General features: G+C 40.7%; 1 protein-coding gene across 5 annotated transcripts in view; it reads right to left on the bottom strand.

Moving 5' to 3' along the window:
* Positions 1-217: 217 nt before the first annotated feature.
* The window catches only part of lins1 (lines homolog 1), a 49,148-nt gene continuing 31,992 nt past the window's right edge, over positions 218-17,373 (bottom strand). For all 5 annotated transcript variants that reach the window (XM_073032979.1, XM_073032978.1, XM_073032983.1 and 2 more), the window contains 3 exons: positions 14,578-15,192; positions 10,057-10,249; positions 218-1,184 (listed from right to left, as the gene is read on the bottom strand). In XM_073032979.1, the coding sequence (XP_072889080.1) occupies positions 344-1,184; positions 10,057-10,249; positions 14,578-15,192 (1,649 nt within the window). In that variant the 3' untranslated portion in view covers positions 218-343. The remainder of the gene's footprint in view (positions 1,185-10,056; positions 10,250-14,577; positions 15,193-17,373) is intronic.

Raw genomic sequence — 17,373 nt, 5'->3', positions numbered from 1 at the left:
AATTTACCTAGCAACTTAGCCATCAACCACCAAGTCTTTAGGATATGGGAAGAAATTAGAGGAGTACCTGAGGAAACTTGCAGTCACAGGGAGAATGTGCAAACCTGATACAAGATTGAACCTGGGTCTCTGGTGTTATGAGGCAAAAGCCAGAGACAATTGAATAAAACATGAAAACATCTCTTCCCAAAAATAGATAACATGAAAAACAATACAATGTGGCACAAACATTACAGAAATTTATTTCCAGTGAGCAGTTCTATAATATAAAATCCAGTTTATTTCCAGACCTTAGAGCCTGTTGTGTGACCAGTATCAATGATGATATTTGCTTCATTGCTGGTTATTTAGAAACTGCATCATTTTTGTGGCATGCCTCAATATCCAACAGCAGTTTCAGCAGGGGTGTTGCATTGTATGGAAACAGATTCCTTTCCTGCAATCGGCCAATGGCTTTCCTCAGCTCAATCAAACAACCTGTAGATTTCTTAAACATTCCCTCCAAGGATAATTCCACTTCTGGGTTCTTTTCACAACTGTGTGAATTTATACCTTTGATGCTTCCAGTTGTTTCTGACCTGTGTTGTGCTTCTTTATTGGTTGTTTCTGTGTTACTCCTCTCAAAATCTCCCTCACTGTCTCCCAGGCTGTCAGTATTCACACGAGTGGTTTCCCCTTCGTCACCCTCTGAGTTCTCTGAGCTATCGTAATCCACTAGGCTTTGGGGCAGACCGACTAGCTGTGTCCGTTCACTGTTCATCACAAGGTGAGGGTTGTGGCTAGGCCAAGGCTTCTTTTTGGGCAGGTGAGACAGTGGTATTTGAGGGCTTACAAATGCTTTTCTTGAATCTTCACTGAGAGTATGACCGTCTTGTTCTACCTGAACAGTGAAACGATGGCTGTCACAAACTTCATTGACTGGAGGTGGACTAAATGGTTCGGGAGTGGCATCAAACTGAGCACAAGCGTAACAGAAGGACTGCCAGTCCCTTCGAAGAAGCCGCAGATATCTCACCAAGTACTCCAGGAAGCAAGTTTCAGAGGAAATCAAGAAGTCTAGTAAGACCCGATGATCAAATGCTAAATTCTGTAACAGTAGCAGGAAAATGCTGTGGGGATTGAACCATTGCTCACAAGTTTCTTGAGAAGTTGCTGCCTTTTCCTCAGGGTGGTTGTCCAAATATCTAGAGAGAGTAAAAGCAGAGATTGTGAATCCTCCAAACAGAGAACTCAAACTTACAAATCATATTTCAAAGTTCAAAGCTCATAATATGATTAATGTTAGTTAATAGGATCCTGGTCTGGATAAAGTAACTCATAACACGGGTTTGAAAGTCCCCAGATTCCAGCTCCTGAACAGCTGATGAGGTGAAGTGTGCTGCATTAACATAATCACTTGCAATAATTCAGAAATAAAATCAAAATGTTGAAAATGCCCAGCAGGTCAGGCTGGCTGTTGGAAATTGCAGAGGATGATCTGTCGAATGTGGCAAGAGGGGTGGAAGGCAATGATCAAGGAAATTCTGTCTTTTTTGTATAGGGAGTGAGTGTAGGACTACAGAATATTGATAAGATGAAGTCAACAGCTTTTGGCAATTCTGTTGGGGGTGGAGTGATGTCGCAATTCAGGAAGAGATCTCAAAGTAGCTGTATGGCTTATCACTGGAGCAAAAATAAAGTAGACAGAAGACCCAGTAATTTTAATTCATTGAATAAACCAAGATCAGATAGTGGCTTGCTACAACTGGAGCATGTTGGAGCTTGTGAAGCCTGATGATCCCACACAACAAGTTTAGCAAGTGTCAGTGTTTTGAGACATCCACCTCTGGGTCACAAAGTGGAGTTACCCTGGAGGGCAAGGAAGAAAGTGGCCATTCTGATCCAAGAATCAGTGACACTCCGTCAAGTCAAGTATTGATAGAGGTCCAGTCAATGCTCCGGGACAAGAAGGTGTAGCTGTGAGGCAGACAGGTAAAGGGATCCTAAGTGCGTGGTGGCAGGGATTCGTCCTTTGGCTTTATCTAATAGGCACAAGACTCTTATTAACTGTGGAATGTAAGGGAAGGATTCAATCAGCCTTCCATAATAAAACAAGCAAGAATGAAGTTCTAGGCACAGAATTTTTAAAATTTTGCAGATTAAGGATATTTGAAATAGAAACAGAAAATGCTGAGCTTTTCAATTTTACTCTCCCTAGACTTACTATTCTAAGGGGAGAGTTTGAACTCAGATCCATACCGAAGCCCACGTAACAACCTCTAGACTCTCAATTGCAGCATGTGTAAATGAGCAACAGGACAGATGAGAACTTCAATTGTGGATGAGAATTGTGAAAGAGATATGGGATTTTGATTTGTGAGCAATCCTGCCAATTCTAGAGAGAGGGAGCTGTTCCATTAAAACGGATCCACTTAAACTGGACCGGAAGCCCTGACATTTAAAGTTGCCAGTGTGAAAAGAGGGGGTAAAATAATGGAAGAGGTGGTGAGAGGTTTCAACAAAATACAAGTTCAAAACCTGTAAGAGAAGTTCCAAACTGTTAGTGCCAAACAATGATTTGGTAAAAGTAAAACCTGGTAGGAAAGGGACAAAGTTTAAAAAGTAATGTAAAGCTGAAGACACTATACATGAATGTGCAAAGAATTTGCATCAAAACTTGTATCGAAAAAACTCAGAACTGTTTTGCATGAAGCCAGCAAAAATAAGGAAGTAAAGTAGTTTTGATGAATAATATACTGGTGAGTGGTTTTAAATTTTAACAATGGTTGTTATGTTGGGCATGGTGTAAATCAAGAAGTTGAATGTGTTTATTTAAAGTCTAGAAAAAACAAATTAGCAGCAACGGTGTGATGGATAAGTTTAATGAATGCATCAAATACTTCTTCAGCTTCATGTGCCAGGAATCAATCAGGGAACACACTAGTCGAGGTTAAATATTGTGCAATAAAGCAAGGTTAATTAATAACCCTGAATGAAATATGCCTCTGAGGAACAATAATGAGAATTTCATTTTGAATACGTGGGCGATTTAATTGTCCAAAACACTGGGGATGAGAATATATATGGCTTAATGCTGCTTCTTTCTCATAGGTTTTCAATTCAGTAGAACGAAAATGTATAAATTGAGGAGCAAACTGGCTAAACACAAATTGTGCATTTGCATTAAAAATAATAATGCAGACAACGGTAAATAATTACAATGAAAAACATTTTGCAATTCAATGGACTCCTTCTGCACAGCTCTGATTGGAATCATCAAATATTCCTGTTTAGGACTACTACAGCTGAAAGCCAGTCACTGCCTCATTTTAAGGTGTTAAAAAGTCTATAAATAGTCAAAAATCAGCAGATCTTGGACTACAGACTCAGGTCACAAGTGCAGTTCTCCATTAAGAAAATGTAAATGTGGACGATGAGCCAGTCTACAGGTATGATTCAAACGCAGAGGCCTCAGACCCCCACTCCTGACTATCCTACCAGTGAACGTACTGTCTCTGGAAAATAAAATTGAAAATCTCAGAGCAAGACTGCAATACCAGAGGGATATCAGTGACAATGGTGTACTTTACTTCATGGAAACATGGCTCACCACTACCATTTTGGATACAGCGCTACAGCCTGATGGCTTCACCATTTTCCACAAAGACAGTATACCTCTGTCATTTAAAGGTAGAGGAGCTGGGTATGCTTTATGATTAACTCTTTGTGGGGCACAGATAAGGCAATTCTGTCTCAATCCTGCTCACTCAACCTGGAACATCCACAGATCATATGTCATCCATCTTTATCTGCCAAGGGAAGTTTTCACTATCATCCTGGTAGTGGTGTACATTCCACCTCAGGCAGGCACTGTTCAACCTGAGCTCCATGATCAGCAGTCTCAAAATGGGGCACACAGGAGCTTTCCCTATCATTTCAACTAGGCCAACTTTAAAAGGCGATACCTTAAAAAGAGAGCATTCATCATTACAGACCCCTAACACCCAGAACATGCCTTCTTCTCATTGCAGCCATCAAAGAAGAGGTTCAGGAGCCTGAAGACATATACTGAACATTTCAGGAACAGATTCTTCCCCTCCACCATCAGATTTCTGAATGGACAGTAAACCCGTGAACACTATTTCACTATTTTTTTCTGCACTTGTTACTTAATTATTGTTATATATAGTTATTGTAGTTTATAGGTTTATTATTGTTAGGTATTCCAATGTACTGTTACATAAAACAACAAATTTCACCACATATTGTATGCCAGTGATATTAAACCTGATTCTAACAAGACTATCATCTTTTGCCCTCCTTTGGATGATGTTGGAAGTTGGTAGTGAGCAACCATCTTGTTACTGGTTGGAAAATTCAGTGGTTTAGGTTGGGTGAAAATGAAAGGCTACATTTTCAGATCAGGATACTGTACGACTTGGAAGGAAAGGCGGTGTTCCCATGAGCCTGTCACCTTTGTTCTCCTTCATGTTAAAGGTCTCAGGTTTGGGGGTGCTGTCATGACAGTCCGGGGAAGTTTGGGAGCCGGGCACGGTACGTGTTTGATTCTGCTGCTGTCTGTAAAGAGTGTGTGCAGGATCGTAAGTTACTTGGTCACATGAGTGTAATTGGGTTGCATGGGCTTCTTGGGCTGCAAAGACCTGCTATTGTACTGTATCTAAATGGATAAAAGATAAAAAGTAAGCACAGTGTTAAAGTTAAAGTTAAAGAGTTAAAGTTTGAAGTGATGGATGAGGTGTCATTCAAATGTGTTGCTATGTATTATATTGGATCCTGATGAAAAGTCTCAGCCACGAAGCGTTAACTTTGTTTCTCTTTCCACAGTTGCTTCCTGACCTGTTGGATACTTGCATCATGTTTTGGTTTCTTGAATGTTGCTGCACCTGCACGTACCTCGATCAGTGAAGTTTTCTCTATCACATTCCTAGTTTGTGCCTTATCAATGCTGGCGTTAACCTTTGCACATCAGAAGGTAGCAGATGTAATGCTTCTGTTTAAATAAGACAGCGACCCAAAGGCCTGCTGCCATGGTATTGGTATTAACAAAATGGTAGTCTCTATTTTTAGAGTGTAGTAACGGGCATTAGACACATATAATAGGATTGGACATTAATGGATCACATCTTGCCAGGAAATAATAGCAGTCCTCCATTGAATTACCAGAATAGCCTCCTACTCTCCTGAGAAGGGTCAGGAAGTTCAGGGCTACAACCCAAACACAGAAGTGCTAAACTTTCCAGCTGAGCTTTGCCAGCAATTTCATGACTGAACTCTGTTTTAACTCCTGGAGTCCAGCACTGGACCATGAATTTGTTGAATGTCTGCCCACTGTTATACAAGTAACAATGAGCTTATTTATTTGAACGAGGTGGAATGGCCTTGATGAAATTACAACACTCGATGCCCTGTCACCTTGCAGGTCTACATCGTTCTGGATCAGGACCAAGTCAGCAACAGGGCATCTGCAAAAGATAGGTCCAGACTTCTGTACATTTGCATCAAATGATAGCAGTGATATATGCATTAACTCTCAACAACAGTATCAGTTAGGCACAGAGAGAATCTGTAGTTACTGACAAATACCTTTAATTGTCTCAGCTAGCAAGCAGGTGAATTTACAAACTAAATATCTGTGTGCACACCCACTAGGTTTCTCTGACTCTGCAAGAATAGGCGAAGCATAGAAAAGGTAATACCCAGGAGAAGGAGTCTACACTGGCCTGGCATTCCCGTTGATCTTGATGTAATCTCCATGTTTCTGGCATAGGGTCATCCCTTTTGCAATGATTGGTTTCCACAGCTGTCGCTGTAGGTGCTCCTAAAATCCCCCATTCTTATTCTTATCAGATCAATCTATGATAGTTCAATTTTGTTGGCACAAAGTCACCTGAATGACCTGTGTCAGCTTCTCATTGGATGTGGCTTAGGCCTACAAACACTATTCCTTTACGGCTCTTTCCTCCAGCTTTGTGCCCTAGGTAATGCCTTTTATTACTTCAAACTCACACGGTTTCAAACCAGTCTAACCAGGTCAGCCAAACACGACCCAGACTGGACTTACCAGATCACAGGCTGCTCCTTCTATAAAACTGCAATTTTACATAATAAAGAGCTTCTTATCTTAAAATGGTTACAGGTTTAGCAGATTATCAAACAGCTCAGTGCATTTGCATTCTGTCGCTCTGATTAAGTTAAACAAGTTAACAGATTAAGTTAACTAATTAAGCTAACTGAGCAAGAATCAGTTTACCAAACAGTTCACAAAGTGGCGGCTGTAAGAAACTTTTCACAAAATGGCCACCTCCATCTCTGTGACCAAATGGCAAGAACAAAGTAATTTGCTTGTCTGTTTCCATTGTCATTGCCTCAATCCTCTTCATTGATTTGTAGATTATAGTTCTTTCTGGCCCACAGTAGTAACTCCTGGACCAACATAAAAAAGGAATGACATGATCAGCTACTTATGAGGCTATCTGTCGGTTCTGATAATGGTTAACCATTGTTGTCGGTATAACTCTGTAATATGTATTTGATAAAAAGGCAAACCAGGGGTTATTCCACGATATAACCAACACACACAAAATGCTGGAGGAACTCAGCAGACCAGGCAGTATCTATGGAAAAGTGTACAGTTGATATTTTGGGCTGAGAACCTTCATCAAGCCTGGAAAAAAAATGAGGAGTCAGAGTAAGAAAGTGGGGTGAGGGGGAGAAGAACCACAAGGTGATAGGTGAAACCAGGGAGGGTGGGGGGGGGGAAGGAGTGAAGTAAAGAGCTGGGAAGTCGATTGGCGAAAGAGATACAGGGCTGGAGAAGGGAGAATCTGATAGGAGACGACAGAAAGCCATGGAAGAAAGGGAAGTGGTGAGAGGAGCACCAGGTGGAGGTGAGAGGCAGGTAAGTAGATAAGGTGAGAGAGCGAAATTGGCATGAGAATGGTGAAGGAGAGGGGATATTACCATAAGTTTGAGAAATTGATGTCATGTGACAGTAGAGGAGGTAATGGAATGGGAATGGGAAGTGGAATTAAAATGGATAGCCCTGGGAGATCCCATTTTTTCTGGCGAAGCAGTCTCCCTACCTGCACCAAATACAGTAAATGACCCCAACAAACTCACAGGTGAAGTGTCGCCTCACCTGGAAGGACTGTTTGGAACCCTGAGTGGTAGTGAGGGAGGAGGTGTAGGAGCAGGTGTAGCACTTGTTCCACTTGCAAGAATAAGCACCGGGAGGGAGATCAGTGGGGAGGGACGAGTAGACAAGGGAGTAACATAGGGAACAATCCCTGCGGAAAACTGAAAGGTGGCGGGGAGGGGAGAGGGAAGATCCCACTGGAGATGGCGCAAGTTACAGAGTATTATCAGTTCAATATGGAGCTGGTGGGGTGGTAGGTGAGGACAAAAGGAACCCTATTCCTGGTGGGGTGGTGGGAGGATGGGGTGAGGGCAGACTATATTTGGGCTCAGGGGATTGCAGATAGCAAAACAGCACATATTTAGTGTCATATTAATAAAACAGCATAGATTTAATATTTGTGGATATCTTCAAAAGAGAAATATTTTTTAAAAAGTGTGCAGGTTTGAAAGAGGCTGCAGAAGGTTGCAGACTCAACCAGCTCTATCACAAGAATAAGCCTCTCCTCCATCGAGGGCATCTTCAAAGGTGATGTCTCAACAAGGGCATCCATTATTACGATATCATTTTAACAGCATTTTGTGTGTGTTTCTTGGATTTCCAGCATCTGCAGATTATCTCGTTTGCCATTAAAAGGCCCTTAGATCAACACATGGACGTAGGAAAATGGAGGGTTAAGGTATGTGTTGGAGGATGGAGTTAGATTAATGCTTCATGTTTTAAACATTTTTATATGTTTATAAGTATTAGATTGATGTTTATAGTATGTTTACGTGGATTGACACAACATGTGGGGCTGAAGGGCTCACACTGTGCTGTACTGTTCTATGGTTGAGGAAACCAGAATTAGAATAATCAGTCACGTCATGTAGGATTCAGTTCAGAGTAAGTTATTTTCTTGAAAAGCCACTAGTCTTTGGCATTCTCTTCCCCCAGAGGCCTGAGGGTACAGAAGATGCAAATTTCTTCATTGGGCCTGTGTTTGATTTAACTGCTTGATCTCTGAACCAATGCACAGAAATCTCTCCAAATAGACAATAAACAGAAGGAAACAATCTAACGAGGCACAGGAGAGGCAACAGATGCTGGAAATCTGAAGCAATACATAAAAAATGCCAGAGGAACTCAGCAGGTCAGGCAACATCAATGGGAGAAAATGAAGAGTCAATGTTTTCAGCAGAGACCCTTCATCAGTGATGCACCATCAATAACTCTCTGAGACGTGAGGCAAGATATAGGCTTTTATTGACTGGAAGAAAGAACAAGCAGTAATTGACCACCATACTACATCCTGGAGACTGAGGGCAGGGCTCAGGCCTCAATCGCCTTTATACTGGGGTCTGTGGGAGGAGCCACAGGAGCAGTCAGCAGGGGGGCGTGGCCAGACAGGTATATGTAGTTCACCACAATCAGGAATGGAATAAAGGAGAGTAGAAGCCAAAATAAAAGTGTTGGGGAGGAAGAGCATGAGTTGGCGGGTACTGGGTGAGTATTGGTGAGAGGGGAAGGCAGAATGGTGAGAGAGGGCAGACTGCGAATGATGTGAAAAGCTGGGAGGAATTGGCACTAACATTCAGCATAAGTAATGCTAACAATGCTAATCCAAGTTTCTCTGCAGAAATTCCAGTATCTAGTGTTAGCACAAGCTGAAGCCCACAGTAATATCTACAGCTATGCCTCCCGGGCTGACTCACAGAGATCAAGAGTATAATTCAAACCTTTACAGACTTCCCAGCTTTTAGGTCACTTATTTAGTTCTAGTACTGTCAATAAATTAGGTTGCAAAATCATTGTATTAAGTGCATACCTTTTAGTGATATACATAATGTTAAAAGTTTAAATAATTTAAAATCAATTTAATATTTCCTGAATGTTTTGATTATCTGTGAACAGCAAAGACTTGACAAGCATTCAATTTCTGAAGTAGCTTCCCAACTATTGACATGCATGCATTCTGAGAATAAATTTTATTTTAAACTGGTAAATATCAGGAAGAGTCTCAACTCCAGTCAAAGTCTCTCTGTACACTCAGCACTGGGAAAGGTCCCATACTACAATTGGATCCTGAAAACACCACACGGGATTCCACTGCATAATCTAAGGATGTCTGTGATCTCAGAGCAAAGGGAGATCTGTCTCAATATATCTTATAACTTTTTATATGAAGAGTGTATAAAAAGCTGGTCATTGACTTCAGAAAGGAGGGTGATACACATGCTCCAGTCTACACCAATATTGTAGAGGTTGAGAAGTTTGAGAGTTTAAAGCTCCTAGGTGTGAACATCGTCAATAATCTATCTTGGTCCAACTATACTGATGTCACAGCCAAAAAAACTCACCTCTAATTCCTTAAAAGACTAATGAAATTTGGCACGTCCCTGACCACCCTTATCAATTCTTATCAGAAGCATTCTATCTGGAAGCTTAATGGCTTTGCCTAGCAAATGCTCTACATGTGACTGCAAGAAACTGCAGAGAGTTGTGGACACAACTCAGGACATCACAGGAACCAGCCTCCTCTGGACTCTGTCTATACTTCTCAACACCTCAATAAAACAGCCAGCATAATCAATAATCCCACCCACCTCAGCATTCCCTCTTCTCCCATCTTCCTTCAAGCACAAGATACAAAATCATGAAAGCAGGTCACACTTAGCCTCACTATCTACCTCGTTATGATCTTGCACTTTATATTTTACATGCATAGCATTTTTTGGTAGCTTTTGCATTTTATTCTGCATTGTTATCATTTTACCTTATTCTAGCTCAATGCACTGTGTAATGATTTGGTCTGTATAAAAAGGATGCAAGACAAACTTTTCACTGTATCTTGGTACAAGTGAGAACAATGAAGCAATTCCAATATCAATGAGGGAAATACTAACTCAAAAGTTAACACAAGCCATAAAGGAGATACTGACCCATAAGATTGCATATAGATGGTCAGCAGTGCACTGACAACCTCTACCAGGTCATCATCCTGCTCCAGGAAGATGAAGGAAACCCAGGCACATGGATGAGACAGCTGCTGGAATTGTGCAGAATTCTGGAGATGCCTCCTCAGAAACAGCATCAGCTGAGACACACAGGCCTGGAGTTCATTCTTCAGGCAGCCTGGAAACATCAACATGCAGTTAGTATTGCTTCAAAATGTGCTACACACATTACAGGAACCTTTAAAATAACCAAAGTACAGGTTGAGTACCCCTCATCCGACATGCTTGGGGCTGGAACTGTTTTGGATTTTGAAATATATAATGAGATAGCTTGGGATTGCCACATCATTTCTGACTCTGAATTTATGTGCAGTCTTTGGCTTATACTTGTTCTTCACAATCTGTACTTAACAGTAAAAGTTATTACATATCATTAATATAATGAAAATATGATGCATACAGGGCAACAAGCAGCACAGAAGCATTGGGAGAATACCTACATCAGCTGTTGAACAACAAAGAACAGCAGGCTTTCAGTCTCCACCTACAATGTCATGCTTTGATTAAGAGGTTACAGTACACTGCATTTGAATTTTAGGTTTTTTTTTAGGGTTTATGTAAGGTATGAAAACAACCAGTATTGCAGATTTGTTCTGGTGTTAGCTTTTCACTATCTATGCTTTAAAAACTTAATGCTGTTATGTAAGGTATAAAAACTATCATCATCGTTGACTTGCTCTGGTACTAGATTTTCCTGATCAGCACACACTTTAAAAATTTAATGCTGTGCCTTTTCTTAAGTTTCTTCCACCAGCCTGCTGACAATTACCTTAATTTTCAATTCATCATGATAAAACTTCACTTGTTTCATGATCAGCATACCAGTAAGGGGCATACATTCACTCTGACACTGACAATACACAATTGAGATCTTCATTTTTCACCTTATGCAGTTATTTTCTATTTTACATTAACTTTGGTTCATTACACATGAGGTCATTTCTTAGAACTGTCTACACTGTGCAGAGACCTGCCCATTGTTTGGGAATCTTCCCTGTCAGTTGTGGAATTTTCCATTTGTAACATCATGTCAGCGCTCAAAATAAACCTGGATTTTGGAGGTTTTCCGATTTTGGAAATTCAGATAAAGGGTACACAACCTGTGCTTATTAGGTGTTGAGTATAATTAACAAAATGAAGGTGATCAGAAGTTCAAACAACGTTGAGGTATATAGGTATCAATTTTCACACTTTATGGCTTTTATGAATAAATATTATACACAATAGTTGCAGATTTATCAGGCAAAGTTCACAAGGTTGATTCCTATGATAGAAGTTATTTTTATGCAAATGTCTGAAAGGGCTGGGATTATACTCATTGGAGTTTAAGAAAATGAGAGATAATCTTACTGAAATGTAAAAGATTCTGAGAGGCAATGAAGGGTAGATACAAAGTGCATCATTTCACAATAAGGGTCACCTATTTACAACTTTGAGTGTGTCTAGAGACCTAGGAATGCTGGGTCTTTGAGATATTCATCACCAAAGACCTTTGGGAAACTAAGGATTATGGAGCATCAGGTATCAAAGTAGAGATCTAAAGAAGAACAGGTATGATCTTATTGAATGGTGCCGCAGGTTTGAGGGGCTACACAGCACACTCCTGCTCCTGGTTCCCATGTTCTTATAGAGGTGTCAGCTGTTGCTCAAGAGTTAATCATTTAGTCTCTCTGTTTTATTCTGAAATCTTCCATAGAATGTTTGTTGTTCCTCACTCTTCTTTCCAAAATAACTTCCCATTAATTTCTTCAATCTTTCTCATCCATGTTTGCCTTCCCTTATTGGTTGCTAACAGCAAGCTTCAGTATTCCATTTCCAATGGTTACGTTGGCTAAAGGAAAAGTTGACCCTGATCTGGAGTACAGTATTTCCAAACTGATTAATCCAGTCACAAGTAACATACACAAAATATTGGAGGAACTTAGCAGGCCAAGCAGCATCAATGGAGAGGAATAAACATGCAATGTTTTGGACCGGGGCCCTTCATCAGAGTGCAATAATCCAGTCACAAGCCCTTTCTTTAAAGTCTATTGAACTTCCTCCTCATTCTTCTGCCATGTCCACTAAAGTAATTTTGCTTCCTTATTCTTCCTTGGCTGAAAATAATATTGTCCTCCTCCCATCTTTATGGGTTTGTTCAAAATCAAGATTTAATCCATTATTTTGGGCACAAATTCACATCAAAATCTTCAAATCTTCATTCTATTTCTAATTTCTCATACATTTCCAGTGTTATAAATCTCCAAACCTAAATTGACTGATTTTTATATCTGATTTATCTCATGGATATTCTGCTCTCTGTAAAGTCTGTAGGTTTTTATAAACAGAGTTTGGCACAATATTCAAAAAAATATATATTCCAGCCCGATGAACTTTTCAGTAACTGAAGGATCACTATGTTTGTGGAGTTCCACAGACATAAAAATTTAAATTTCCATAAGACCATAAGACATAGGAGCAAAATAAGGCCATCTGGGATATCACGGCTCATTCATCATCTCTCTCAACCCAATATTCCTACATTCCCCCCATAACCTTTGACACCCTTACTAATCAAGAACCTATCAATCTCCACTTTAAATATACCCAATGACCTCCACAACCATCTGTGGCAATGAATTCCATAGATTCACTACCCTCTAGCTTAAGAAATTACTTCTCATCTCATCTCTGTTCACAATGGCCATCTCTGGAAGCATTCTGCAAGTTCCCTCTCCTGGGATACAGCATCAATCTGATTTTCCCAATCTACCTGCATATTGAAATCCCCCATGTAAATTGTAACATTGACCTTTTCTCTTTCTCATTGTAGTTTATACCCCACATGCTGTCTACTGTTCAGAGGTCTGCATATAATTTCCATCAGTGTCTTTTCACCCTTTCAGTTTCTTAGCTCTACCCATAAGAATTCTACTTCTTCTGATCCTATGTCATCTCTTTCTCAGGATTTGATTTTATTTTCTCCCCAACAGAGCCACCCCATCCCCTCTATCTACTTGTCTGTCCTTTTAAAACAATGTGTATCTTTGGATGCTAAGCTCCCTACGATGATCTTTTTTCAGCTATGACTCAGTGATGCCCAAAACTTCGTACCTGCCAATCTCTTAACTGCGCTACGTGATCATCGACCTTATTCAGTATACTGCATGCAAACAAATATAACACCTTCAAAGCTGTACTCATCACCCTTTTCAACTTTGTTCCCATCTTACACTTAAAACTCATCCCACTGACTGTAATTTTGCCCCATCAACTGTCTGGCTTTCCTCATAGCCTCACCACAAACTGCATCTACATGTATATACCAACTGCCACATCCTCAGACTTATCACTCCAGTTCCCATCTCCCTGCCAAATCAATTTAAACCCACCCCAACAGCTCTCATAAACCTGCCCGTAAAGATATTGGTCTCCCTTGGGTTCAGAGGTAACCTGTCCTTTTTGTACAGGTCATACTTTCCCCAGAAGAGATCCCAATTATTCAGAAATCTGAAATCTTGCCCCCTGCACCAATTCCTCAACTACTCATTCATCTTCCAAATCATCCTATTCTTACTCTCACTGGCGTGTAGCACAGGCAGCTATCCAGAGATTACTACCCTGGAGGTCCTGATTTTCAGCTTTCTCCCTAACTCCCTATATTCTCTTCAGGACCGTCTTCATTTCCCTAACTATGTCGTTGGTACCAATATGTACCATGACTTCCAGCTGCTCACCCTCTCCCTTTAATTTCAATTATAATTATAATAAAAACTGTGTGAAGTTATATTTTTGAGGCAACAATTAATTCTTCACAAAAATTCCTTTAACTCTTTAGGCATTGGAACAGATGACCAAAAGCTTGGTTAAAAAGAACAACTGCATTACTACCTCAAATGGAAACTCAAGCAATTTTAAGTACCAAGGAGTGTGTCAGGTCAAGAGGTTTATAAAGAACATTGCCAAATCAAGGACACAGGCACCTAAAAGCTAAGAGCACATTTCTCAGTTGTGGAAAGGTTAAAACTGGGGAGTAAAAGGCCAAATTGGGAGGAGCAAGAGGCTAAAGTTGAAAGAGCATGGAAATCATGAAGGATCATCATGCTGCAGAAGGTTAGAGAGGGGAGAGGTAAGCCCACAGAAGGATTTGAAAACAAAGAGGAATTTAAAACTGAGGTATTACCTACCACCTGAGTGGCAGGTTCAATAAGGTATTTTAGGATGTTAATTTTGATTTATTGCACAAATACATTTTGAGTCACTGCTGAGGTACAGGTACATTAATGAAGTACTCACTGCCACTATTTCAAGAAATCTTGAGATCTTTATTTTATCTCTGAATTACAACGATCTATTTTTCATTTATTCTGTGGCATTGTCAGATGTCAATACTCAGAAGATGGCATAAACAGTTCTTTCTACTTAGAAGTTTCCAATTAATTTAAAGAATGAAAGGCTATTCATTACCTTTATCCGTCACTGCACCCACCGCATTCTTCAGATTAGTTTCCATGGCTTTGATCACAATAAGACTTACAGCCCGCAGCATTACCATATCTGGACCAGGAATAGAATGTTCTACACCACATATCTCACTGCCTCCAAAGAAACATGGCCTGGGGCTCACAGGAATCTGCCTCAGCCATCCAGATGTTACAGCTTGAAGCAAGATGCAAGATACTCCCATTAAGTCATTGTGTATGTGGCGATCTTGCTGAGACACTGCATGGCAGGGACTGTTGGCATCAGCACTTGCATAGCCAAGAATGCAACTTTTGAGTAGCAAAATTAACCTTTTCTTAATGAAATATTGAGCAGAGGAAGTGACAAAATCCAGCATAAGTGGGGCATGCAGGTATAACGTCCTTATGCAAGGCAGGTTTAGTTCCAACTGGTTTCTAATAGCAACAAAAACTTCAAGAGCCTGTATAACTGCAAACTGGTTGGTCGTGGCAATGCTATCAATATTGGATCCTGTACAATCTTCACTTGTTTGGCAGGCACCAGAATGCGGGGAAAAGGTGAAGAAATACAAGTTATGGAATACTGAGTCCACCGGCTTGAGGAGTTTCTGCAAAGTACCTGAGAAAAGGGAAACATTTCAGAGATTAGAGTGAAGACTATACATCTTCAAGTATAGTCATGATGCACACACAAGGGTTGGGAGTGAAGAGGAACATTGACATTATGATTGATATAAATACTCAGGTGGAATTTAAATCATCCAGGGAGAAGGGAATGGAAAAAGACAAAAGGAGAATGGGGTAGTGATTAAAGGAGTTTTGGGTCTTTAACTACATAAACTTCTGGGAGCTCTGGAACAAAATGTTATTTCTCAAGGCTGGCAGATTTCTGTTCGGCTGCTATTTCTTTATAAGTATCTACAATAAAGTATCAAAACTGCTTAAATGCAGTAAGGACTATTTTGCTCCAAGAATAGCTCTAAATTACAAAACAATGGAAATTGATGCTGTAAATTAAATTTGAAAACTAGTTATTCATATCTACATCTGCTTTCAATCTTTCCACTGTCTCTCTTCTACCCTTTTTGATACTTTAACAGTATTTTTACTGACCTACTTTCTCTTTCAGAATCACGTCATTGCTTTTCATCTAAAAGAAAAAGAAGATAAAATACAGAAACAGGAGCTGGCCATTCAGCCTTTTAAGCCTGTTCTACTATTCAACATGTGCATGAGTGATCATCCACTTCATCCACAAGAGAAAATCTGCAGATGCTGGAAATCCAAGCAACACACACACACACACAAAATGCTGGAGGAACTCAGCAGGCCAGGCAGAATCTATGGGAAAAAAAGTCGAGGAAAAAAAAAATTGAGGAATAGGTCTGAAAGGTGGAGGGAAGGGAAACAGAAGCACCAGGTGATAGGTGAAACTTGGAGGGTGAGGGATGAAGCAAAGAGCTAGGAAGTTGATTTAGTGGGGAAGGACAAATGAACAAGGAGTCATTTAGGGAGCGACCCCTGCAAAAAGCAGAAAGTTGGGGGGGGAGGGAAAGATGAGTTTGGTGGTGGAATCCAGTTGGTGGCAGAAGTTTCGTCTATTCGTCCTTCCTCACTGATCTCCCTCCTGGCACTTATCCTTGCATGTGGAACAAATGTTACACCTGCCCCTACACTTCCTTCCTCACTACCACTCAGAGCCCCAAATAGACCTTCCAGGTGAGGTGATACTTCACCTGTGAGTCTGTTGGTGTTCGGTGTACTGTGTTCAGTGCTCCCGGTGCGGCCTCCTGGATATCCATGAAATCCGACATAGATTGGGAGACCGCTTCACCAAGCATCTACACTCCATCCGCCAGAACAAGTGGGATCTCCAAGTGGCCACCTATTTTAATTCCATTTCCCATTCCCATTCCAATATGTCCATCCATGGCCTCCTCCACTGTCGTGATAAGGCCGCACTTAGGTTGGAGGAACAACGCCTTATATTCTGCCTGGGTAGCCTCCAACCTGATGGCATGAACATCAATTTCTCAAACTTGCAGCAATGCCTACCCCCCACCCCTCACCATTTCCCATCCACTTTACCCTCTCTCATGTTATCTTGTTGCCTGTCCCTTGCCTCCCTCTGGTGCTCCCCCCTACTTTTTCTTTCTTCCATGGCCTTCAGTCTTTTTCACCAATCAACTTCCTAGCTCTTTGCTTCATCCCTGCCCCTCCAAGTTTCATCTATCGCCTGGTGTTCCTCTCTCTCCTCTTCCCCCCACCCCACCTTTCAAATTTTCTCCTCAGCTTTTTTTCTCCAGTCCTCCTGAACGGTTTCGGCCCGAAATGTCGACTGTGCCTTTCTCCATAGATGCTGCCTGGCCTGCTGAGTTCCTCCAGCATTTTATGTGTGCCCATCCATTTTATTAGTATTTTCCAGCTCTCTTCATAGCTCTTAATCCTCTAGGTCTACAAATGACTTACTTTCCTTCTTAAATATAATCAGTGATTTGACTTCCACAACCTTTTGTGGTAGAAAATTCCTAGGTTCACCGCCCCCAAGTGTCAGTCCTGAATATTTCACCCCCTATCCCCAGACTCTGGTTTTACAAATGTTCAAGTTTGTCATCATTCAATTGTACACATGTATGCAGCTAAATGAAACAACATTCCTCGAGGACCAAAGTACAAAACACAGCTTATGTATCACATACATCACAATATTAACACAATAATATTAATAATTAAGAAAAGTATTTTGTAGATGTACAAGCTGACATAAAGTGCAAATACGATATATGACGTATCATTAAAT

The sequence above is a fragment of the Hemitrygon akajei genome, chromosome 30 (assembly GCF_048418815.1).
Source record: "Hemitrygon akajei chromosome 30, sHemAka1.3, whole genome shotgun sequence".
NCBI lineage: Eukaryota > Metazoa > Chordata > Chondrichthyes > Myliobatiformes > Dasyatidae > Hemitrygon > Hemitrygon akajei.
This window is presented reverse-complemented; position numbering and strand designations above follow the sequence as displayed.